This window comes from Taudactylus pleione, unplaced genomic scaffold, assembly GCF_031769625.1.
Source record: "Taudactylus pleione unplaced genomic scaffold, aTauple2 ptg000041l, whole genome shotgun sequence".
In the NCBI taxonomy this organism is placed as follows: domain Eukaryota; kingdom Metazoa; phylum Chordata; class Amphibia; order Anura; family Myobatrachidae; genus Taudactylus; species Taudactylus pleione.
Genome location: NW_028284443.1, coordinates 3352279 through 3377827, shown reverse-complemented (window position 1 = coordinate 3377827; position 25549 = coordinate 3352279). Strand labels below are relative to the sequence as shown.

At 38.0% G+C, this 25549-nt stretch overlaps 1 protein-coding gene across 1 annotated transcript in view; it reads right to left on the bottom strand.

The window, feature by feature from the left end:
- TAFA5 (TAFA chemokine like family member 5) overlaps positions 1-24977 on the bottom strand; it is a 582521-nt gene extending 557544 nt beyond the window's left edge. The window contains exon 1 of the mRNA XM_088455939.1: positions 23885-24977. Within this exon, the coding sequence (XP_088312065.1) occupies positions 23885-23975 (91 nt within the window). The 5' untranslated portion in view covers positions 23976-24977. The remainder of the gene's footprint in view (positions 1-23884) is intronic.
- Between the last annotated feature and the right edge of the window lie 572 nt (positions 24978-25549).

Below are 25549 nucleotides of genomic sequence, written 5' to 3'. Positions count from 1 at the left end.
ATCTGCTATTTTAGAGTTAGCACAGAAGGCAAGGTATATCATCTTTCAAGAAGAGTTATTTACTTTGGATTTTTAATTTACTTCTGACTTCTTAATAGGCATGCCATTGCTATTATAATGCCTCCTACAAGGGTCACCATTCACTGAAAATGTTTGTAAAAGATTATTGACACTGAAAAAATACATCCTGCGTCATTACAGCACTTAGAACACTTTCTCACAACAAGCACTATATGCATTTACTTTGAAACACATGAAATCTTTGCTTTAAGAGTGCTCTAAAAGTATCCTTGAGCGTTTGGCCCACTGGGAATAAGCACTGAAAATCAATACTGCATGGGCAAAAACTCAGAATTGCAGATACTGAAACAAATCAATAATACAAGATTACTGTACATATATATGATCATGTGTATTTAAACAGATCATTAAATAAATAGTAACTCTCTGCAGCAGAATGTTTATGTCTTGCATATAACAATCATATAATTAACATAACAATCATATAATTAACATTTTACTTTCATTCAACATCAGGTCCCTGATTTAAGAGTGGTAACATTTTAAACTTGAGAAATCATTTTGCTTTTGGAGAGGGGGGGGCTCATTTAACTTCAAATAAACTTTGAAGAGCATTATGAAAGATAATGAATGCCCGGTTATAAATGGAAAAAAAAGATAGGTAAAAATGGATTTTTCCAGTAATGCCACTAAGTGAAAGCGTGACTTGTCTCATAGAACACTGTCAGATAACAGCTGTCCTATAACAAATTGACAAAAAAATCTATTAGCATTCTCTGCTTAGTCGTGATACTTATTAAGGCTTAACAAAGATAATGTACCATATATTTTCATTTGTAGAAAATGTAATTTAACTATAGTTAGAGGCTGTTTTAGTTCTTCAATTATTTGAATATGATTTAAGTATGAATCATTTGAAAAACAGAATACTTTGTTTTTATTCAAGTTTTGTATGTAGTGCAATATGAAATGATTGTCAGTAAAAGAAAAGGCTATTCCTTTCTGTTCAATCTTTCTATGTAATCCAAATTATTTCATTCTCATTTTTGGTGTTATCTCATGCTTACTGGCCAATTATTCCTAATCCAGCCTTATTTCATCTTCCCATCTCTGACATTTCATCCATAAGCATTGCATAAATCCAAGGCTTGCTATTGAAATCAATATGTCTCAGTGTAGTCATTGTGAGTTTGCGGCAAGAACCTCTTTTATTTATATATAAAACAAAGATACATAAAATCCTTTGGACTCACCTGAGACATTTATAATGTTAATCAAGCTATTTCAAGTTGTACTATGTATTAAAGCTATTTAATGTGTGTGTGTTAAAGTGCCCATACACGGGACGATTTTTTGCACGATATGGCCAGTTACGACATATTGGACAGACCAATCGTGCGAAAATAGGTAAATTTTGTGTGTTGTGTGACCCCGATGCGCGTCCCCGTCATCGTCTAGTTGGATCCTAGATAAGATGGTTTTGCAGAGAGATCTACGATCTTTTGAGTACAATGTGATACACTTCTACGCATCTTATCCTATGATCGTAACGATCAATCGTACAACATTTGACCACATCTTATGAAAAACTTCAAGGCCAATCGTACAAACTCATCTTACCAACTTTGAATTGCACCGTGTATGGGGGCTTTTAGATCCATCAGTCGGTGGGCCTCTTTCCCTCCCTTGTGTGGCACTTATGGTCAAATTCCTGAATGCAGCAGCTCATCCCCACTGCCGCAGATTGCTAAGCGGGCATCTTCTTCGCCTTTTATATGTTCCCTGTCTTGTTATAGCATTGGGAGCCTTCGGAGGATGTTCTGGTTTCCATTGTGCATAATGAAGACAGAACAGGTTTTCAGAATTATGATATTGGGGTAATTCAGTTAGCCACGATAACTCGTTTTCGCATATATAAGTAAAAATTTTTAAGCTAAAATTGTTGGGATATGGTTCAGAATTGCTGGGACACCCTCCGTAATGTTTAATTAGGCACTTAGAAGTTTTTAATGAGCTAAATTTGGATAATAATATATTTTTATATTCAGGGTGAAATTCTGCAAACTGCAGAATAATGGGTTAACAGATGTGGGACGAGTGTATGGGGTGCTGTATGGATAGGGCAGGTGTTTTAAATGGGATGTAGTTTGCAGACCGGCGGAAGGTGAAATACCGATGCCTATCTTAATCCCGATGCTGGAACCCAGACAGACACCATCACGAAACGGGTAAGTCCGGGGTGTCTTAGCTGCTAGACGCGGGGGGGGGGGGTTGGCTTAGGTACCATAGCGAGGTTAGTATTAGGTTTTGTGGGGGAGGTTAGGGTTAGGCACTAAAGGGGGAGGGTTAGGTTTAGGCATGAATATGGGGAGACTTAGTGCCTAAACCTAACGGGGAGGGCTAGGGTTAGGGAGTGAGGAAGGTTAGGATTAAGCTAAAAGAAGGGAGGGTTAGGGGTAGAAGGGTGGAGTGTAAGTATACTTACCCGACCCCTGTCTGGATACTAGCCATTGGGATGCCGCTGTCAGTATTTTCACACAAGGTATCCCGACAGTCGGCATTACAAACCGATTCCATTTTAAATATGCAGGAAACAGTTACAGGTGTTGCTTAACATATTTTTAACAGTGGCTTAAATGACGCAAAAATAAACTGACAGGTATTTTTATGCTCCCTACAGCATTTATTTGCTGAAAAAGACTTGATTTATGTAATGTTTTCACTGTTATTGAAAAATACTTATAACAGACATTTGACACACTATAATAACTCCAAATAGTTTGTTTTTGGCCACTAACAGACTTCTATACTGAAGTATATATTACTTTGCAATTTTTAGGGGTACAGGCTGATTTCCCTATTTTCACCTATACTTAACACATGTAACACGTGCAAGAATTATCACCCAAATGTCGGAAGACAACCTTTATAATTGAATTGGGCGTTAAATGGGAGTGCACATAAAGGCCATAAATGACATTAACAGGTGAAAGGTGCGTTAAGTTAAAATATGTTAACGTTTATTTTATTGCAGCTATTTAAATTCCCCCTTATTTGTGTGTGTGAGCAGGGGCGCAAAGAGGGGGGTAGATGGTATAATTACCTGGGCCAGGCTTGTTTAAGGGGCTCAGCCAGCTGTTCAGGAGGAAGAAGGCAGAGTAGTTTTCAGATGTTTTTTTCTGATAGGGGTGGCCGTGCCAACCCTTTTTGATGTACGTTATAAAATACAATGCAGATCATTATTACAGTATCAAAAATACATATATAAATATACACACATAAAATATATACTGTATATATATTTATTATATATATATACACATATATATGTATACATACTGTATATATATATATATATATATATACACATACATACACATACTGTATATGACTTGCTTTATATTTACCGTATATGCTTCACAAAAGTTTGAGAGTCACAATGGCATTATTAAGCTACTTCAGATAGTGAAGGACATATTATTTATTCCTAACCAGGAGAGAACATGCATTTTTTTTGTAGCAAGAGTCAATGATCTCAATAGTGTTGACTGACTTAATCTGCTTGATGAATAACAGTCCCATGCTCTGCAGAATGTGATTAATTGTGAGGCTTGCAGCAAGCTATGTATAATTATCAGGTGTTAGCAGGTAAATATGAGATGGAAGCTACTAGGAATGACTTATAAATAGATTAGCTGGAAAATTTTATTTTTTTGCTGGTTTCTTGATCGCTAAAAAAGAATCCCTGTGCAGTACATAAAGCTTTAGTTTATTAATCACATATTTTGCTTATTTCTTTTATTTTTTTATTTCCAAATCAAAGTAAATTAACACTACCTAATTTAAAAAAGAAAAAACACATAAATCAATTTAATATAATGTTTTAAATTTCTTTTACAACATTGATTTTTAACTACTTGTGATTTGGTAATGCCCACAATTAAAACATTTGTAATGAGAGCAGTGGCCTCACTGGGGTTGGTGTAACAAGTGCGCCACTGTGGACTTCTTGCACATGCCTGCAAAATGGGAAGTGGCATCGTGCCCATGAGGCCATGTCCCCCGGTGTGTGACTTTTGGGGGTGTGACCATGCGATCACGCCCCTGTTTTCATCTCTCAGCCTCTCCCGACTTTTGGCACATTGTCACCGTTGCTCGGTGCTTCTCTGCTATTTTGGTGTCACGCCCTCGGATGGTGTCACCTAGTGCGGTCCGCACCCCTCACTTTCCCCTAGTGACGACACTGAATGAGACTTTATTTTTACTTTCTGTGCTCAAAAAAACATATTGTAAACTGTTAAAAAGTCCCATCGCTCTTCATTCCACTAAAATAAACAGTGGATTAAGGCCCTGATTCAGAGCCGGACGCTCTGACCAGAGCGCTCGCTCTGAATCAGGGCCCACCTCCATTAAAATGGAGCGTCCTCCTCGACGCTCGTATAGTTGTGGGTCACCACCCACAGCATATACGAGCGTCCAACAAGATGGTTGCGATGGTCTTGACCATCGCGACCATCGGACTTGCGAGTGAAACCCTGTGGTCGGGTTTCTCAACCGCAAGGCCAGGAGTGATTTTGGCTCTATCAGAGCCAAAATCACTCCCACTGACATCACTAGTGATGTCAGTGGGGCCGGCTTCAGATGGTAGGCGTTCCCTTAGGGCACGCCCCCGGAACGCCCACCAAAGGGGGCGTGCTGTCAATCAACATCGACAGCACGCCCCCTTTGGTGCGAGACCCGGAGCGATGGAAAGTCCTTCGCTCGCCGGGTCTCGCGCATGCGCACGATGGAGCTCCCTCCGTCGTGCGCATGCGCAGTGGGGACCATCGACCCACTTGCGAGCGTACTGCCGCTCGCGAGTGGGTCTGAATGACCCCCTAAATTAGTAAAATTAAGTTACTCTGGGGTTGCTCCATTGCTCATATGTCTCTGCACAACTCTTGTCAAAACATTATAGTAGGTACTGATTGTGGATACCTGTGGCAGGAACAATCTAATACCCCATTTCCCCAATACCCCATTTCCACCTATATTCCGGGTCTGACCCGGAATTGGAACAAAGTTCCTATCTGGATCAGACCCGGAATTTTGCCACGCGCCGACTCGGGATATTGATGAGTCGGCGCCGCTCACACCGCAGTCGGGTCTGTATAGACCCGGCTTTTCCGGAGTGAAAGTGGTCACTTGGAGATGACGTCATCTCCAAGCGCCACTGAAGCCGGACCAATCGGCAGGCTAGCAGCGCACTCCAGGTCATCGTGATCCGGAGTGCGCAGTTCTCACAGTGGGGTTTCACGGGCTACGCCCGTGTTAAACCCTGCTAGTTACCTGGGTTGGATTGCTGGGTCACTCGACCCGGCGATCCAACCCTCTCCCCTTTTACACCAGGGAGCTGCCCAGGTTAACCCTTCAAAAACCCGGGTTTTAGCTCCGGTGTAAAAAAGGTATGAGTGGGAAAAAATTACCTGTACATTTAAGTACAGATGACAAATCTGGGGACTCCTGTAAACAACCCAGAGGATAGCCATGGGCTAAAAACCAGAAAGGTAGTCATCTGAAATCCAGGGTTGAAACATAAGTCAGCCAGGAAAATAGAGAAAAGAGAGACAAGCTCAATAAACTGTTCATGTGTTGTTATTCACAGGAAACTGCTGATATATTGTAGGTTTAAAATTATGCTAACAAGCCAAACACATAACTAGCAGCAGATCATTAAGTCATTCCCTGATGCAGGTCTGCACACACAAATCCATAATGAAAAGGGTGTAAGATTGTTATGTGAGCTCACTGTACAGAAGCTGAAAAACTGCAAACCAAAGCTTATGATTCCAGTCCAGCTGCACAAAGGGGGAGATGTATCTAAGTAGAACTAATAGTTTGGGGGTACTACCACATGAATTAAGGATCACCAGTCTATTTTATTTTTCAGCAGAGAAGTCCCCATAGGTTTTTATAAAGAGATCTGGCTGAGTATATCAGGTTGTGTAAAGCTTAGCTTTTTGCAGCTTGTGTCATATACTAGCCACTTGCACATGTACAGTCCAATGGCTGCACATGAGCATTACATCTTTCAGGTCCGAAACCAGGAAATAATGACTTCGCTGGTACAGCAATTTACCAGCAAGTTTATCTTGTGATGCATTCTAGTGGATTGAATGTTAATGATTCCAAAAAGACAGATGGAGTAGATCACAGTTTTTATACAATCTTTGTTAAATCTCACCCCAAATTCTTCCTAGAGATTGGTGATTTCAGGTGGGATGAAAACATCCAATGCCCATGGCACTGAAGCAGCCACACCATACTAGAAAAGAGGAGTGATTTTAGCGGTGACCTCTGCATGACAACAGTGAGGCTTTCGGGGTATATGACACTCGCAAAGCAAGGAAAGTCAAGGACAGGATCGGCATAGCACCTGTCTGATAATTCATTACAGACACAATTTATGGATTTTACTAGAAATAAATTTAACATCATGAGATTTAAAATAGGAGATGCCTATTATTTTGAGGCCTATTATTAACTGACTACCAAAGACAAAACTGATCATATGCTCCTTATTGTTGATTTTTGTCCAGCATTCATGACATAAAACTTAACAGCTAACCATGCATGTGATTTATTCTCTATTCACTCGAATGGCCTCTATATTGTTTTTTTAAAAAAAACAAGAACTAAAACAAAGTTTGTCACTGTATTGTGATTACTTTTCAAATTTATATTAGATTGTGTTGGGGGTGACAGGCAAGGGTTGATCTAAGAATAAATCTAGCCAGTCATTTAGCTTTATATATGTACAGTATGTAATACATATTTTTCTCTATTCACTCATATGGTCTCTATATTGTTCTAAAAAAAAGAACTAAAACAAAGCTTGTCACCGTTTTGTGATTACTTTCGAATTTGTATTATATGTTGGGGGTGACAGGCAAGAGTTTTGCAAAGAATAAATTTGGCCAGTCATTTAGCTCTATTGCCAAACATCCACATCTGTATCCATTTCAGTCATAGAAGTAACAACCAATTACAATGGTCAGCAATAAAGTCCACATGGATTCAATATTTTCCTGCCCTTCAGTTGTGGTCAGTGGAGAGCCACACATAGTAATTTGCTGATTTGACTTAAATTGGCCAACGTGGGCACTGAAATCAGCACATGCATAGCCTGCGGAAGAAGACATTGGGAAGTCAACTAAAAGATCTAATTCTGAAAATACTTGCATGTATAGAATCAATATTTTTAATATTTAACATCACAGAAACAAGTTAGGAACATCCATATTGCTTTTAGAAGTATTACTCACAATTTGTATTACATTTACATATTTGCCGACTACAGTGCAAAGTATATTTTCACACAATTTGCAATGAATAAATTGCCTTTTTTTTGTTAATTGAACAATATGCCTTTTAGCTATAATGAAGATTGAGACATAAAGTTATCCTAGCTATATGAGAAAACCTCTAACCTTAAGAGATATTGATCAAATATGTGTATTTTAAACAAACAGGCTGCATTGACCAATATTGATGTATTTGGCATTGGATTATAACTTCAATACTAACCACCAGAATGACCAATAATGCAGCTCTTTTTTGTAAATCTTTTATAGTTGCTCTTTATTTTCATTACTTTTTGTTACTATTATAACTCAAGTATAAATGTTTATTTGCATAGATTTTTTAACACAATGGATCATCCAGATTGTGTTTATTATAATTAATTAAGTGCAAAAAAAGATCTCTAAACAAAAAACATTTTTGATTAATATCAGTAATTATCAGTAATATGTGCGAGTGAAGCACTCACACTCTATTACATCGCCCAAATTCTATCTAGAGAATGGAAACACATCTGTATGCGAGATGCTTTTATGCAAGAAATAGTTCAGCACGTAAAATGCAGGTTTCACTATATTCGGTGCGAATTACATTTGCGAGTGAGTAAAATATGCGAGTTCAGCGCTAAACTTACATTTTTTACAAATTCGCAACCTATTACATTTGGCTCCATATCACCAAAACTACGAATACTGCTGTAATCCCATAACCAGGGTCAGATGATAATCACTCCTAATCTACTCTTAAAATATTATTCACATATGAAAACCTGTAGAATTGTAATGTGATCAAGCCTCAGCCACAGGGCTGGATTAAGGTCCTTGGGTGCCCCTGGGCAACAAATATGTGGGGACACTTATCACTAAAAGTTGTATGCGTGTATATAATATATATATAAATATATATATACACACACACACGCATATAAATATATACACATACATGTGCATATGTATATATATATATATATATATATATATATATATACATATATATTGTTTTTAACAAATACACATACACCAGGCTACCAGCCGTGTGTGTGTGTCTATATATATATATATATATATATATATATATGTATATATATATATATATATATCCATATATATATATTAGCCAAGGTGTCCACTGATATTGACTAGAATACATGTAGAGAGTTGATTGAAACTTAGACAAACTGCAACATCACGACGTAAACAGAAACATTATGATACCACCTAAAATGTATATTTACCTTTATTGCTTCCAAGTATTTGCTGAATATTATTTATTTTTATAGGATAGCTACTGTGACTCTGGAAATGATAAAACAGAGCTATAACTCTAATTATTGAAAAAAAATTAGTTAAATTAGAGTTAAAAAATAATGTTCCTTAGTTTATTTTAAAAATTAATTCTTGCACTGTATGTGAAATAATTTTAGGATGGAAAAAAAAAGAAACTGTAAACCCCTATAATTATTTTGGTATCTCTAAAATAGCATGCAGTCAAATATAAGAAATTTGCCTGAACTATTCACATAGTATTACTGTGTTAATAAACACTAATCATAAGATTTCCAGCATCGATGCAACAAATCCTTTTACATGTGAAGGAACAGGTGCCAATATATGCTAAATACTTTAGATAATCACAATTCTTAATAGCAGCAATCAAAGCTAATCAGAGCGCTAGAAAGCGCAAATCATTATGGAATCTACATAAAGTATTTAGCTGCAATTCCAAAGTTAAAGGGTTTTTACAAAAATGACATTAGTATCAAATACAGTCCCCATTCCATGAAGATTTTACATAAGATGCACGTAATGTAGTTTATTAGAACTACAAATACTATGCTGATGTTTTTATTATCTTGTTTATAAATATCTACTTTTTCGCTATTGTGATGTTAATATTTGTGATCATTTTCACTACTTAGCTGAGTTTTTGATAATTTGTAGCCATCAAAAATATTGTACGCTATATAAAATGTTTTGTCTTCTTTGCAAAATGTCACAGAATAGAAACTTGCAATCATTTCTGCCAGAGGAATCCGACATTTGGCTGACCTAGTTGGCAAGAAGTTTATTCAACGTTACCATCAAGCAGCAGCTGAAACAGGCTCTGTTGAAGTTTTCTTTTTTGCTTTCTTTATTGCGCAGTACATTAAAAAAAAGGAAGAAGAGTGAAACTTTTTTCCTTTTTGTCACACATACAACATCAAGCTAATCAGCTAGGTCCATGAAAAGCATAGTGTAAAAAAAATAATCAGTGCTATAGTTCCTGGGGTCAATGTGTGCATGGAGTAAGTTACTAAGTTACAGGATCTTGAGCCTTACTCTTAAAATGTAACCCTTCAATATCATGAGGATTATGAATACTTGAATGGAGGTCTGTTTTGTTTACATAAAATACACCTTTCAATATCTGATCTCAAATAAATGTACTCATATGTCCATAAGCATATCTTGTTGCATCATACACTTATGATTCTTTATGAATCGGGAGAAGGCACAGGGTGGCTAAAGGGTTTATTCAGCATAAGAAAAATGGACCGTTAACCATGCATAAACGCTAGTTTTCACATATTTAAGTTACTGGGCCATTCATCATCAGGGGTCTGAACAGGACCACCTGATATTCAGCAAACTCTGAGTTTGCCTGCAAGAACAAGTGCCATCTTCAGATGACGCTTGGTCTTGTAACCCGGGGATTCGAAGATCCCTCTGCCGCCTCCTCCGTGACTCCCCAGCGGCTTTGCGCATACGTGACCTTAAAAGCCAGGGACAGGCTGCGCTACTAATCATGGGGACAGCTTCTTTTCAGAGCATGTCCCTGCACCAGAGCAATGATAAAGTGCTCCAGTGTTAAATATCCCCCACGGTGAGGGTGATACTAAAGTATCCGCGGCGAGATGAATACTTCATCATCGGGGGCCATATGGCCCTCGATGATGAATTGGCCACGAAGAGTGAGTGAGAATAGGGTGAGTACATAAAGGAGGTATTCATGTGGCTGCAACTGAAAACTACTTCAACAGAGACACAGGCTGTGACTTTGTCAAAGTCATTTTCAGTTGCAACTACATGAATACCTCCATACTGACAGATTCCCCTTTCAGAAGGAATATATCTTGAAGGTTTTGGAGGTCTCGTGTAACAAGATGCAATGTTGCTGATGATACTGATGATAAAGAGTAGTAATAGGAAGCTGCTTCTGATTGGTTGATTGTGGTTTGTTCCCTCTAGCTGCATTACATTCAATAGCACAGCAGCTATGTTTTATGAAGATGTGGCTGTCTATTCTCATTTAATTAATATTTCCATTTGAACTGTGGCTGGAAAGAAGATTGTCATTTGATTCTTTAAGGCAAAAACAACAGATGCTTATATTTAATTGAAGTCAATTCATTTAAATTTGTATGTTGTTAATGTATTTGTATTTATTGGTATGGAACATGCAACTTTTGCACATACTTCCCAGGGAGGAGAAGAAGGTGGGCGCCGATGGGGGGTGGGCCCTGACATGTCGCATCATTAAGCCCTGCCCCTTCATGGTAAATTGATGCTATTAGCCCATAGTTAAATGGGGGCGGAGCTAAATTACGCAATCCTTATATAATCGCATTATTAAGCTCCGCCCCCTACTCAGAGACTCCCGATCGCTATGGAAATTCTCCCCATTTTGCCCACTTCACTAGAAAGTGGGCAGGACTGCGGAAGAAGTGCCTACTCTACCGGAGGTGTGGGGGTTACCCGAAAAATCGGAGGCCTCCCGCGACTTCTGTGAGAGTAGGCATGTATCCTTTTGCTTTTATTAAAAAATGTCAAGACACTATTCACTTTTCTGTCTATAACACTTACCATATTATATTGTGTAAAAAGAGAATACAAATAAGTTAATGCGACTTTTGTGTTCACTACTAAGTGCCACATCTCTATGCTATATCTACGCGATTGTGGGATGTAAGTGCACATAAGCATACACAGGGCCGGACTGGCCCACAGGAGTACAGGGGAAGTCCCCGGTGGGCCCCACTGCCTGAGGGCCCCACTGATAGGGGTTGAGCAGGGCCATGGATGAACTTGGGTGCTTCATTTGTTTCTATTGAAACTGCACTAAGATTAGCCCTCCTGCCAATCAAAGTGGGTGGTGCTGACACACCCCTGTCCCCTTATTTATAAATGGGCTCTGGCCTTTGCATTAACTCTCTAATGGTTGGCCAAGGCCATCTGTTTTGGCTGGCCACACCCATCTGGTGGCTAGTCACACCCCTTAAATTTGGGCCACTACCATTGCATTCCCTGGTAGGCCCTTCATGCCACAGTCTGATACTGAGTGTAGACACTTGTTGCTCTTAAAGTAAACCTGGCATATATGCTTTGACACAACTTGTGATGTGCCTGATTGAACATAAGCATGTAAATGCACTTTTTCATGCATGCATTTTACCTGCATAGTGAACTTTCAACTATTATATATTTTTTGGCAATTATTTTGAGGATGCTTTCATTGAATAACCTTTCTTAAATCTGTAATAAACACATATCTATAATGTTTAGTGATGGCAATAGGTAATGGATAGGCTACACATGCCATTTTACTTTCATGTATTTGGGGTTAAGCTTAACCAACAGACTGCAAGTTTTGTAACAAATTGTTCTCGATGAGGCCAACAAAATGTTTCTATTTTGACATTTATTGAATAGCGTGTTACAGGCACAACAAAAATATAACCAAATATATCAGAAAACATGGCAAAAGAGCTTGGTAGTTGAAAAGACACCATAAAAAAAAAATCACTTTCAAAAACACATTATTAACATGCTCCTACAAATCCTCCACAGCACATATGGGCCTATTTATCAAAATGTTGGTTTTTTTCTATTTGTTACTTGTTTTTTTACAAAAATAGTTACATAAAAAAGTTAAACAATATTTCATGTTTAAAAAATGCTTATTTAAATCATAAAGTTTATTTTTCATACATTTTTATCTTATACAGTATCTCTCTCCCGAGATAGTGGTAGCAGGAGGATTGTGGCAATAAAAGTACAACAATGATACATGTTATATTAGCTTCCTTATGCTATTGCCAGAGAAACCTAACAAATCTTATCACTGGTTTGTGTTACCTACAGCGACAGCAATGCTATCACCCATGTTAATTTTTTTATATATAGTACGAAACAAAATAAAAACCATATCTCTCTTGAAAATACATGTTTTTGACAGAGACAGGGCTTTTTCATGTTTGATAAATAGGTCAATAGGAACTGAAATGTTTTACTGGAATTCGGGTAACGTTGTGGGACACTGAATAAAAGAATATGTTATCACTGAATGAAAAAAATACATTATTTGTCTTTCACACTCACCGCAAACATTTCATACACTATGGAAACACAGCGAACATGCCATCCACACTTGGACGAACAAGCTTACATCATATATCATGCACATAAATGAAATAATAATTAATTACTAAGGAAAATAGTTAAATAAGAGACAAATATTTCAAATAAGTTAATTTACTAAAAATGTATTTTAGTATGTATTTTTCAATTCCAGGATTCAAATTTTGGAAAATTGCCATGAAAAAATCAAAAGATAAAAGAAACTATTTTCACAAACTGTCCTTTAAAATTTAATTATTTGTTATCCTCTTAACAAGGCTTTTTCAGTTACGAACATAACTTAAATTCATGTGTTGTGTATTTTTTCAAGCATAAAAGCTGTTATAGGTCTATATCTGTATATATTCAGCAGATCTCCAAAGAGAGAAATTTGGATCTGCTCCAGTGAACAATGAAATGAAAAACAACTCCACAATTTTAAATGAGTTTATGCATATACATTCTATTTTTCTCCATGAAAAAAACCTAAAACCTCATTTTTAGGTCATCAAGCCTAACCTAAATTAGCCTAACAAAACCAGAGAGAAGACAGATGCCTTTATGAAGGTATGTCCTTCATCATTAGGAACTGTCTGCATCTGTCTTCTCTTCATTGAAATACAATGGTGAGCAAGCAAAGCATTTCCACATACTTTCTAGAATTTTCAGAGCCCAACAACTAAATGCAAATATATCTGAAATATATGCATTTATTTATTTTCATAGTTTAAAAAAAAACATATCAAACCTGTGACAATGTGGAATTGAACCCTATAAATAGTGCTATTGTTTAGGAAATGAAAAATATGATGAATGCACAGTTTGGAATAATAAAAGAATTTTAGACTATAGTAGATTTCATCTGTTTCTAGATATAGAAATGCTCCATGGAAAAAAATACTATAAAAATAACTTTAACTGTTTTGAGCATTCAGTTTGCAATATAACACAATGAACCATATAATAAATAATCTAAAACAAATAAATGGTTTTATAATTAGGAAACTATACAAACTATTTTATTTTTTGAAGTGGTGCAAGATATAGGCAAATTTAAATTACAATAAGCTACTAAGATAACAGAACTCCCAACCATCCAGATTTTGAGGGTGCATTCTCGCCTTGAAGAGACTGTCCCACCTACTCAACTCATGAGAGGTTGCGTGATATGCTAGTCATGATTGGGTACCACAAGTAGGGAGGATGGTTGAAGGTGGCCTAGCACTACAGAAGTGCTAATCACACCCATTGTAGATGTGGCCATGCCAACGCCCACTATGGCATAACACCCCATGTCCCAATATTTAAACTTAATATCCACTTCAACTTAATAGTTTGTACAATTAATAGTTCTTAGATTACATAGTTCACATTATTGTGTACTTTAATGGAGAACATTTACCAAAGTCAATTTAATTTAGATGTCTGTAACCTGATACTGAATTTTGGAACATTTTTAGGCACTACCCATTGGCCATGCTGCTGCTCTAGACTTACATGTAGGCCATATATATTAAAATCCATTAGGCCAGGTTATCCATGAGCAAGTAAGTAATGTATCTTGATGGTGGGTCCCAGTCTAATCATCGATCATCATCATTACTGAGAGACATTGCTTCATTAAAGCTAGGTTACATACTGCTCTTCAGCTGTACTTATGGAGTTGACTTGACCCAGTATGGAAAATCAAATTGTTTTATAATTCCAGCTCAGTGATAACTTCAGTGCCAGAGCAGCAGGTGTTTTATACATTAGACCCTCCATATAAAGCAGTAGCATACAGAGAATAGTAATCATTCACACCAGTCCCTGCACCATCAGTGCATATCACAAATACATACTAGGGTCCACATCTGGCAGTTATAAGTATATAGTGAGATATGGCCCTAGTTCAAAATCCAGAAATGACCCAAGTGCTAAAACAAAGTGATGTTGCCCATTGTGCCACAATGCTATTTTGGTGCTTGTCTTTGTTTTTGTATTGTTATTGCTGTTTATGAGTTGGCTTGTCCCTAATTCCTGCATGCTTGTCTGGTATTACATTAGTTCACCAGTAAGCCTGACCTCAGCTTTATTTGGTCCTTTTTGCAAGTTTACATTTTTAACTTTTTCATTTTTTTCCCTTTTACCAAAATGTAATTTATATTAACTGAATATAAGATATATTCACTTTGCATTCTGTTGCATCCTTACCAACATGGCTGAAGTCACATATGTAAGATATTCCAAAATGCATATATTACATAAAAAAGGATGAGTAACCTAATGCATGGATTGTATTCCCACATATTCACCTTATACATGGGTCTATTCAGCAATGATTTTTTTACATAAAAATGCAGAAAATCCAATGGGTTAATGGAGAAGATAACACATTATCTTCTCCATTAATTCCCATCTCACAGAGTACCGCATTGTAGGGATCAGCCATTGATCTCTACAGTGCTTTAACGCTTATTGCTATTCAGCAAAGCAAAAAGTGTTAAACTACTCGAAAAATCCTTACTTTATATAACGCCATTTTAGAATGGCGTTATATGAATAAAATGCGTTAAATTCCCCCGAAAACTGCAGGGACAGAGGGAAATTTTCTCATAAATCCCTGCAGCATCGTGTACCTCCACCCAGTCTCCATCACCGGTGTGCAGTGACCGTCGGCAGGTAAGTCTCTCTAAAGCCTGTTAAACCTGCCAAAATTTATTGATATGTGTATACAGGCTTTATATTAACCTGTATACATGTATATTTATGTGCTATTATAGTTAACATTTATATATAAATATGAATATACACATGAGGTGACCACCATCTGCAGTCACCTCAAAGCAAGGACGGAGACTGTTCGGAAGCGCATGACTGAGCATGCGCAGTCGTAGTAACAGAAGATACTATTTTCGGAAACCGATAACAATGTCTTCTGTAACATTGCAGGGACAGCGTGTTACCGCAACCGCTGTCCCTACTCAAAATAATGCTGAATAGCAGCCATAAATAATAATAATTGATAAAAAATAGTGACGATGTTGCCCGATAATATTCTGGGTAATATCATCACCATTGCTGAATAGACCCCACAGTACTTGTATCTCCTGCCTTTCAAAATAAAATTACTTTGTAGCTTCTTTATTTGTAAACTCATATAAAAAGCAATATACTATAATATACTATAATATTTCAGCCACATGATATTTAACACATATACACTTGCCAAAATATATAGTCACTGAGGAAATGGCACCGCAGCCATTTTCCTGGCAATTTGTGCATGCACAGGAGGGAAATTGCCATTAAAATGGCCGCGGCAGCCATTTACCAGGCAATTTGTACAGCGCTGATACCGCCGTTGCTGGACTCCGGCGGGGTAAGTATTGAATAAATGGATGCAGGGTGCACAGTGTGGGCCCCCCTGGACCCAGGGGTCCATGTACACCACACAAACTGAACCCATTATAGGTATGTCCCTGATCCTATCTTATGCTGGGTACACTTGGCAATATGCTGCTCATTCTATCAACGAGCAATGTATAGCGAGTGAATCAATGGGTATATACACCTGATATGTCTGTGAATGATGTGGTTCCCAGACATATCAGGTCTGCCCTGTAGCACAGTCGATGTCAAAATATCTGTAAGATATATCAATGCATCAGGCTGTGTGTACAGGCGACCTGCGGACCACCCCTACATTTGCTGCAAGGGACTGCTGACACAGACATATAAATGCCCGTCCAGTTGTGATGTCAGCCCATCCCCAAACTCATCGCGTGACCAATTGGTAAGTGTGCATAACTTGCCAATCAGCCACTCTGACGGTGAAATCATCTGCTGACTGATCCATCATCAAAGTGTGTACCCAGCTTAAGAAATATTAGAATTTGGTTAAAGGCATTTCTAACCTTAAAAGTATTATTATTATTATTATTATTATTATTATTATTATTATTATTACTATTACTAATGTTTAACTTTGATTCAAAAATAATAATAATAGCAAAATATAGAATAAAGTAAGTTTTATTGTTGATAACAGTGATTATTATAAATATCCTTTAACAAAATGTCCCAAATCAAATAACAGGAGCTAAAAAAGGGGGCACACCAGCTGTATTATTTATCTAAACTGATCACCATTAACTTAATGGCCTCTTCATGGTTGTGTCACAATAACATCTTGAGTACAGTCTTTACAAAGCAGAAATGAATTGGAGGTAATTATACAACTACTGAATGACTTTATGCAACTTACATACACCCAATAGCTGCCAGTGTGAAATCTACTAGGGATTCAGGACAGTTGCACCAAATTAAATTCAAGATCTAGTAGCTGATTTTAATCAATCACATATATCCATATGCACTGCAAAACAAGGTCACTGCATATTATATTCTGTGTTCGGTAAAATATCAACCTGAACTACATAATACACATTTGCATATGTGTTAAACAGGGTACAGCTATTAAGACACATCATAATGTGAAAGAAAAGGCATGGTAACAATAGGTAACAATTATCTCTTGGTTCCCTAGTGCATTTCATGTATAACATGACTACAAAGCATTTAAAGCGCTGCAATTGAGGTGTGAAACTGCATTTAAAAATGCAGCATGAACAGCCAATAGCTATCGTAGCCATGGTTGAACAGAATTAGATTTATGATGAAGTTATCATTAAGATTACAATAAAAAGCTCTCTATGGTCCTGATTAAGAGTCGCACTCTGCTGCAACCAACTTAACGTCTTTTGCTGTAGTCGCGCCTACAACTATATGCTGATGCTAGTATCAGCCTTTCTCCTGGTGTACAAGCATGTGCCTGAATATGCAAGGACGAAGATGCCCACTTTGAGATGCTGTAATACTGCTTGGTGCGTCTTTAGATGCCATCATCGGCCACATCATCTTCGAGCCTTGCTCCAACCCTATGGTGGGTACAGATTTTCCATCCGTGTATGGCCTCTAATGTGTATGATTAAGCTTGTGTACACAAACACTTCAGCGATATGGCCACAAGACTCCCATAACACATGAATAAGAGGGACCATGTCTGTGCGTCTAAATAACCACCACCCAGTCACATTTCCTATACATTTCTGATAACGTGAGTCCCAATCACATCCATCACAGTGTAACGCATGCGCCGTACATGATTTTAGGGATAGTTGCACACATGCAGTAACAAACCCATTGATCAACTCCATGAACATCGGCCTTGTGTGTGACTCAGAGTCAGTGCCTATGTGTAAATGCCTTTTAAATCCATACTTGCCATTACTAATTTGTATAACTTGCACCCTGATAAATGTGTATTACACTGAAGGGGCCACATTTAAAATGATTTATAGTTGGAAGAGGGATGCATTGTTTTTAATTTCTGGCACATGGTATTAAACTTACTACTATACATTCTACATACAACAGAAAAAAGTATTTTTTTCCAACATGATAAAAAAATTTATTTGCTCCACTTGCATATTTACATGGTTTGTCCTGGTACACATTTGTATATTTTAGCTGGATTTATTTGTAACTGTAAATGGCACCCAAAGGGAACCATGAGTTTATAATGGGATTATGTTTTCTTAGGGGTTATCCTTCATAAAGAAGAAACCAATTTGAACAACATAATGGTAGGATTAACTTTTTTTCATTGAAATAGTTGCATAATACAAACAAACCACTAGGCTGACCTAGAACATTGTTACCCTCTTGTGTAGCATCTGATGTGTCATTTTAGAGTCTGGAGAATGGTAAGAACCTTAATAATGCCATTCATATGGCCAATTAGGGTAACAGTGATTGGTGTTAATGTGAAATAGCTTCCCTGTAGCATGTGAACATCAAACACTTTTCATGTAATCTCATCAGACACTAAACAAAGGCTATGCCCTCTCATTAAGCACTAGTTGACAAGAACAAACTAACTAAACAGAATGTGATTGCTGAAGGAGGACAAATGAACAAATGAGTAAAAATTACCACAAGAACATATTTTCTTTTATAAAGGTTAGAATAAATTAATGGTGGCATTATCTAACTAGGAATTTGCCGCTCATATACATGAAAATTTATTTTATATTCTCCAATTTCACAGACTTGTCTTAAAGCAATCTGCACGGTTAGGTCACCTTTTGGAGGCCAGATTTCCTAGTGATCTGCAAGAATGTTGCTTAATGAATAGCCATCGAAATTCATTTTTGATAACTTTTTGTGCTGAAGATCAAAACATTACTCAGAATTTTGTTCTGCCCTCAATTATTGCATATTCCTGATTTCAGCATATAATAGAGGTTTAAATACATGGGAGGTGGAAATCTGGACAAGGCAATGTCATGGTGGTCACCTTGAAATGGAATATATGAAGACAAAAACAGCTATGGCATAGAGCACGATTATATAGACAAATTATTATTTAATAGCAACCTTGCTCACTTATGTGAAACAGTTATATTAAATAGCTACAAGTTACAATGCTCTCACAAAGCACAAATATATTGCTGATGGCAGCTGCAATAATTAATCATAATGGATAATCCCTGGTCAAAATATTGATCCTATTGAGCACAGTTGTATATCCAGATATGCTGGAAATGGGACCACGATGGTGAAAATGCTGCCCAATTTCAGTAAATAGTTTCACGCTAACCCTAACCTACCCCTCCCGCAGCCTAACCCTAACCGCCCTCCACCCTCCACCTAACCTTCCCCTCCTGCAACCTAGCTCTAACCCTCCCCTTCCACAGCCTAATCCTAACCCTCCCATTCCGCAGCCTAACCCTAACCCTCATACTTACCATTAGAAGTTGTGGGCATTCTGACCAGTATTCTGAGCATCGGGATTCTGACTGCCGGGATGCTGACTTCATCCCTACACTACTGGAGTGCTTTACTCAAGCAAATAACAGCTTGGTGTTGATGAGTTTTGTCTGCTACATTCTGCCTCTGATTGGGCAGGATGTAGATGAACACAGATCCAATACTTTGGCATAAAGTCATGTCTTTCCAAACACACAGCAAGGATGTATGCAGTAAAACAGTATGATAGTTTATATTTAGACTATCAAATTTATGGTGTAAAGTTTTATCACAAGGCTAGCATAGGACATTCCAGCATACACTGATAAAGGACAGCCTTATATAACAGTGCTACTATCAATTTAAAGTGTTTCCAAATGATGGAAAACAGCATCAATAAGTTAAATAAATCGCTGTACCTTACAATGTACTGTGTGAATAATACATGCTTTGTGTGTTGGTCAAAACCAATTACATATGATGTATAAGGAAAGGTGATTATAAAAGTTGGTAAAACCCTTTGTGCAGACCACTCTGTATTATATGCCTTGTACAAAGGCTACAAAAGCCAGAATAAATCATCCATGTTAATCATGAAGTATTATATAAATAAATCTAAAACATCAGAAGACACACCCATCAAAATGTTGCATTTTTTTCATTCTATTTTACTTATTATACTTATAATTCATACACCAGTTCTTGACGAACATATGATGCTAGATTATTTCAAAGTTGCACCGTGACTGTGGGCGTGATATAAAGGAAACTAACCTAGCAAGTATGCTTTACATATCTGTAATAAACAAAATGTTACTCATCCGAATACAAAATGATGAAAATACATTTTCACAAATAAACCATAAAACTTATCAATATGATTCAACAAATAAAACAAGCACACTTCAATAACACAGAAAACATGCCGATAAATAAGAGTTGTTCACAAACTTCAATCCATTTTTAACAATTCTCTTAACATCTTCCAGGCTGGTCGTGACATCTCAGTGGCCTTAAAGAGAAAGTTATTGTAATACAATATGTTTAAATATTATATATTAAGGTAAGAATGCCAAATATAGATGAGTTTAAGAGAATGATGTGCTTCATTACTCGAAAGACTGCAATTAGACACATATCCACTGAAGACACTATTGAACAGTCTTTTATTAGTTAGTATTTGCAATTACAGATGGTTTGTCAGATTCCTAGATTATTGTTGAAATGCATCTTTAAACAGTAGCATTTGCCCTAAATTTCTCTTGGACAGCATCCATCTTCCTAGTCTACAAGAATGATGCAGTGTTGGGAAGACTATTACAATTACAGCCTAGGAAATAATTTGGCACAGAAATATATTCTCAGACATGCATATATCTTTAAAAGTCATGTTTAAGACATTTTGTTTATTTAGTCTTCAGGAAAAGACTGAGAAAGACTAAAAATGTTATAGTGCTTTGTATAAAGCTTAGACAGGCATGGGATTGCAATTATAAATTACAATGCCCTTTGCTGAGTTCACAGTTCCATTCATCTTTTTAAAACATTGAAAGACAGATTGGACATCAGGGTGAGGATTACCCATGGGACGACCTGTATTTCTACACAAAAGACTAAGTGTGGAAAAATAGCACCCTGTGTCACCTATTCTTTACTTTCTAAAAATTCAGGGAAATGGGCATATAAACAGCTCTTTCCCACTCATTGCAGAACAAGAACTGATTGTCTCTGCGGCTTATATCAATGCAATTTTACCATCAATTCACGTTAATTAGGAAAAGAGAACCGATACTGACAGTGTACTTCAACAAAAGCCATACAGGCCTCCCCTGAATAAAACTCATGTACAAAATATGTAGCAGCAGTTCTCCTTTACCAATGTTTTATTTTGAACACATATGTTAAGCCAAAATCTACATAATGTGTAATATTACTCAGATGCAATATAAAGGACAATCGTTGCTTGGGTACAGCACAACTCCTAATAGAAGAAATACCTCCCATAATTTGTGCCAAAAATGACTAGTTTAATGGTTTTTAATTAGAGTATCTTTTATTGGCTTAAATGTGTTAATATTGAAGTAAACTAACAATTTGTATACATTACATTTGCTTGTAAACTATAAAGCTCATACATAAATTATCAAATAGAATAAAACCACTAACGTGCAGGTTCTAGATAAAGATCACCTAACTAAACTATTTTAAGGCAAAATGAATAGATAAATAAAAGATATAGTACAATACAATTATTTTGACGAGGCAGATATTTATTTATGGAGTAGTATAAAAAATTTAAAAGTACTATGAAAACACACCATCAATCATAAAAACATATATTTATATAATATTTTATTGAATTTAACCATGGTATGCTGACTATAAGCTATGAAGGATGACATTTGTAAATGACACTTATCTACCTAGTTGGAATAATTGGAGACTAATCCAGTATTCTATGATGAAGTCTGATAATGTGAGCTTACAAATGGATACAAACTGGTTATAGAACTACTCTAAAGGGGAATATAATTATATATGCAGGATGTGTTAAACTACAACTGCAATCATTAAACAGATCATAAAGAGCACTGTAAATTCCTCATTAAATCAGTAAGAGAAAAAAAAACGTCCTCCAAAATGTGTTTCAAAAACAGAGATGCAAACCAGAATAAAAATGGTATCTCATCACTTCAGAGAATATTCCTGTGAACTTTCCATATTCCTGTTTTTCAAGGATCAAAATTTCTTCACCACAGGAAACATCCCCCTGGCAAGTTCTCCTTGACATTTCAAAAAAAAAAATCGGTGCTTCATTAAGAAAGAGAAATGCAAAATACAAGTGTAATAGGAGAATGTTACTCTGCAATCTGACCGTACTGACTAGGTGCATGTAAAGTGTCAATCTCCAAACATATTTTGCAGTGAGTACTTCATAGCAGCTGAAGTAGCCTGTGTAAAGAAGGGTAGCGTGGGAATCTTATAACGCTAATGGGAACCCAAGACATACTGAAGCGCTGTATGCAGCTCTCTAATATTATATATGCACCTAAGGCAGTTAATTGACCACAAGCACATTATTGATGAAAGACGTAATTCTTCTTAAATAATAAAAGGTGGGTAAGCAATATGCGTTTGACAGTGTTCTCTCCTTTAAAGCAACCAACAAAGGTATCTGCTGCACAGATTGTCAGAAAAACAACAGTAGGATTTATTCCTAGACTAATAAAGCAATGAACCTTTTCCTCTGATGGTTGTTGAGAACATACCAGAAGATCCAGACTTACATCAATACGCCTGATAATAAATACTGCTATAGCAACAGATGGGAGCTTTGTCATTCCCCAGTAACAACAATCTTGAGATAAAAGCCATGTTGCACCACAAGTAGCAAGCTGATGCATTCACAGACACGTTGATTTTCCCATAGACAGTATGACAAGGTTAATATATGTAGCAGGGATTAGGATGGGTAAGTATTTGTATATAACATTAATGATTTAATAAATAACAGTAGAGAATCAACAGAATTGCATAAAATATATATTGCCCATTTTGTCGCAAGTGGTGACAGAACCACCACAACTTATTTGGCTATAACTATGATGTATATGCCGGCATAACCTAGGGGAATAGGTAAACTGTACATAATGGTATAGCATATCATGGTAAAACCTTCTAATACCTACAAAACCACTAGGCAGTAACTGAACATGAATATTTTCCATTGAGACCAGAGAAAATAAATGTTGCGTTGTCTGCTAGTTGTGCTTAAACTGCAGATGCAGCCATGTAAACAGGAGATCATTTGACTCCATTAACCTTTAACACTGTGTATTTCCAGTGGGATCACTAATAGGAAATTACCATCCAAAATTCAGTTGGAGATTGTTTGGAGGCATTGGGGGAAGATTAGACTATTGAATGGTTTCGGGCCTGAAGCTGAGCTGCAGAATCTGGTGCGTCCTGTGTGCACTCATCTGCCCTTTCCATAGAACTTTAGTGCCATCTATTGAAAACTTGCTGAATAAAAGGGGATCAGGGCACCTATTGATCTGGATTCCAAACAAGCAAATTACTCAACAGGATTTTTTTTTTATCCCATGCTCGGCTGCGAGTCCTTCCACCTGCAGAAGAGCGATCCTGTTCCTGCACACAGTGTACATCTCCACGCACTCCACTGCTAATTGCTGCTAAATAGGAGCGGAAGACAGAGTTGTCTATTAGCACACAGCGCTTTCATCTTACCGCATTCTCACAGCTAGGATGGCTGGTGACAGGGCTACTCTCACAGTACACACAGCCCACTCACAGCACACTGCAGGCTGAGATAATTACAGGGGCACCATATTTACCTTCTTTCAGGAACTGCGAATGGATAACAAATATAAGAAAACAGCAGATCGCCGCTCCTGCTAGTGCCCATAAAGCTTTCAGGAGCTGCATGTCGTTTCCCAAATCAGCAAATACCCAGAAAGTAACACAGTGATTCCCCAGCACAGCGATGCATCCAGGGCTCCCAAGCCGCCAGGGTGACTGTTAGACAGTAGCCTCCGGTAGCGCGGCGCTGGCTCACAGCACAGTCTCAGGCAGCATTCTCTGCGGGAGGGACGGAGACAGGAAGCCACCAGTGATCCATGAATCAGCTTTCTGTTCCTCGGAGTTGGCCGGGAGACTGGACACGATTGCGCAATAAATGCGAGCCATCAATTATTTCCCCTCGTTCAATTCATCCTCCTGCCCCCCATGTACGCTGCCCCCCTGATTCTCTCTGCTGCCGCTGTTTCTGACTAGGACTGGGGCTGTTTTATGACATTCCTCCCCCTTCTTTGCTGCAACTTGTCCGAGACAGGTTCCTATAGTCGCTGCTCTCTCCGAGGGTCTCTTTACGTGTTGCTCGGCATGGGCTCCTGCACCATGGTGCTGAGATGCCAGAGGTGGCAGCTACTCAGTGCTCTTCCTTCCCAAATCTGTCCCTCCCTTCCACTGTGTAATTGTACCACTCCACTAGAACATGGGAGTTCCACTTCCACGACCACGTCTGTCTCCTGCCGCTTGTTTGGGGCTTGACAAGCCTTGTAGTGTCCCTTGGATTGATTGCTTTAGCTGGAGGAGCTGCCAGCGGGCTGCTTGAGTTCAGTGCTCATTCCGATGCAATGATCCAGTGAAGGGAAGGGCTGAGCCGTAGACATGCACAGTCCGCGCTGCAGCTGCAGCTTTGCAGAACCTCTGTCTGGTGCTGATTGCGGAGGCTGCGCTGCCTTTCCCTCCTGCTTTCTGGGAGGGAATATTGGATGTCGCTGACCTCCCTCGGCGCGTACACGGGCAGCGAGCTGGATGTTAATAGAGGTGTATTTATGTCGGTGCGGGGTTTATGTGCCGGAGGCTCAGTGCCACTGCCCGCTGCCTCCTTATTTAAACACTGCCAGAGCTCGCCTCAACTTTCCTCTGCTCGTTCCGTGACGTCACGGTGTGCCCCCCTCTACAGCAGCACCCTCTCCCCCCACCCCGATCAGTGACCCTCGCCCCCTCCCACTGAGCATTATAAGCAGCAGGGCTTTCCTCCTAGTCACAGAGTAACCTGTATTCCCCAGCGCTAGGGATGTTGCCATGCAATACAGGAGTTATATACTGTATACAGGTACATACTGTATATATAATGTGTAGTCCATGTTGACAAGACCTTTCAGCGTATTTACACTGTTCCCCAGCAATATCATTGCTTGTGATATCAACGGACTTATTTTTGCATCTCATCAGTAGTTTCCATCACAAAAACACATGCTGCATGGATGTAAGCGTCCTTTTCCCAGCTTAATGTGTTCTTAATGGTGCGGGCCTGAAAAATGTGCAATCCAAGAATGCCTTTTGTGTTTCAATGGGCAGCTTATCCTTGTTATGTAGGCTGGCTTGGTAATTAGGCTGTTATTCAGCGAGGTGGCCTGTATGTGTCTGTCTCACACACAGGCTCTCCTATTAATACACATATTATTCTCTGGTTGTCTTGGACACGTGAAGTA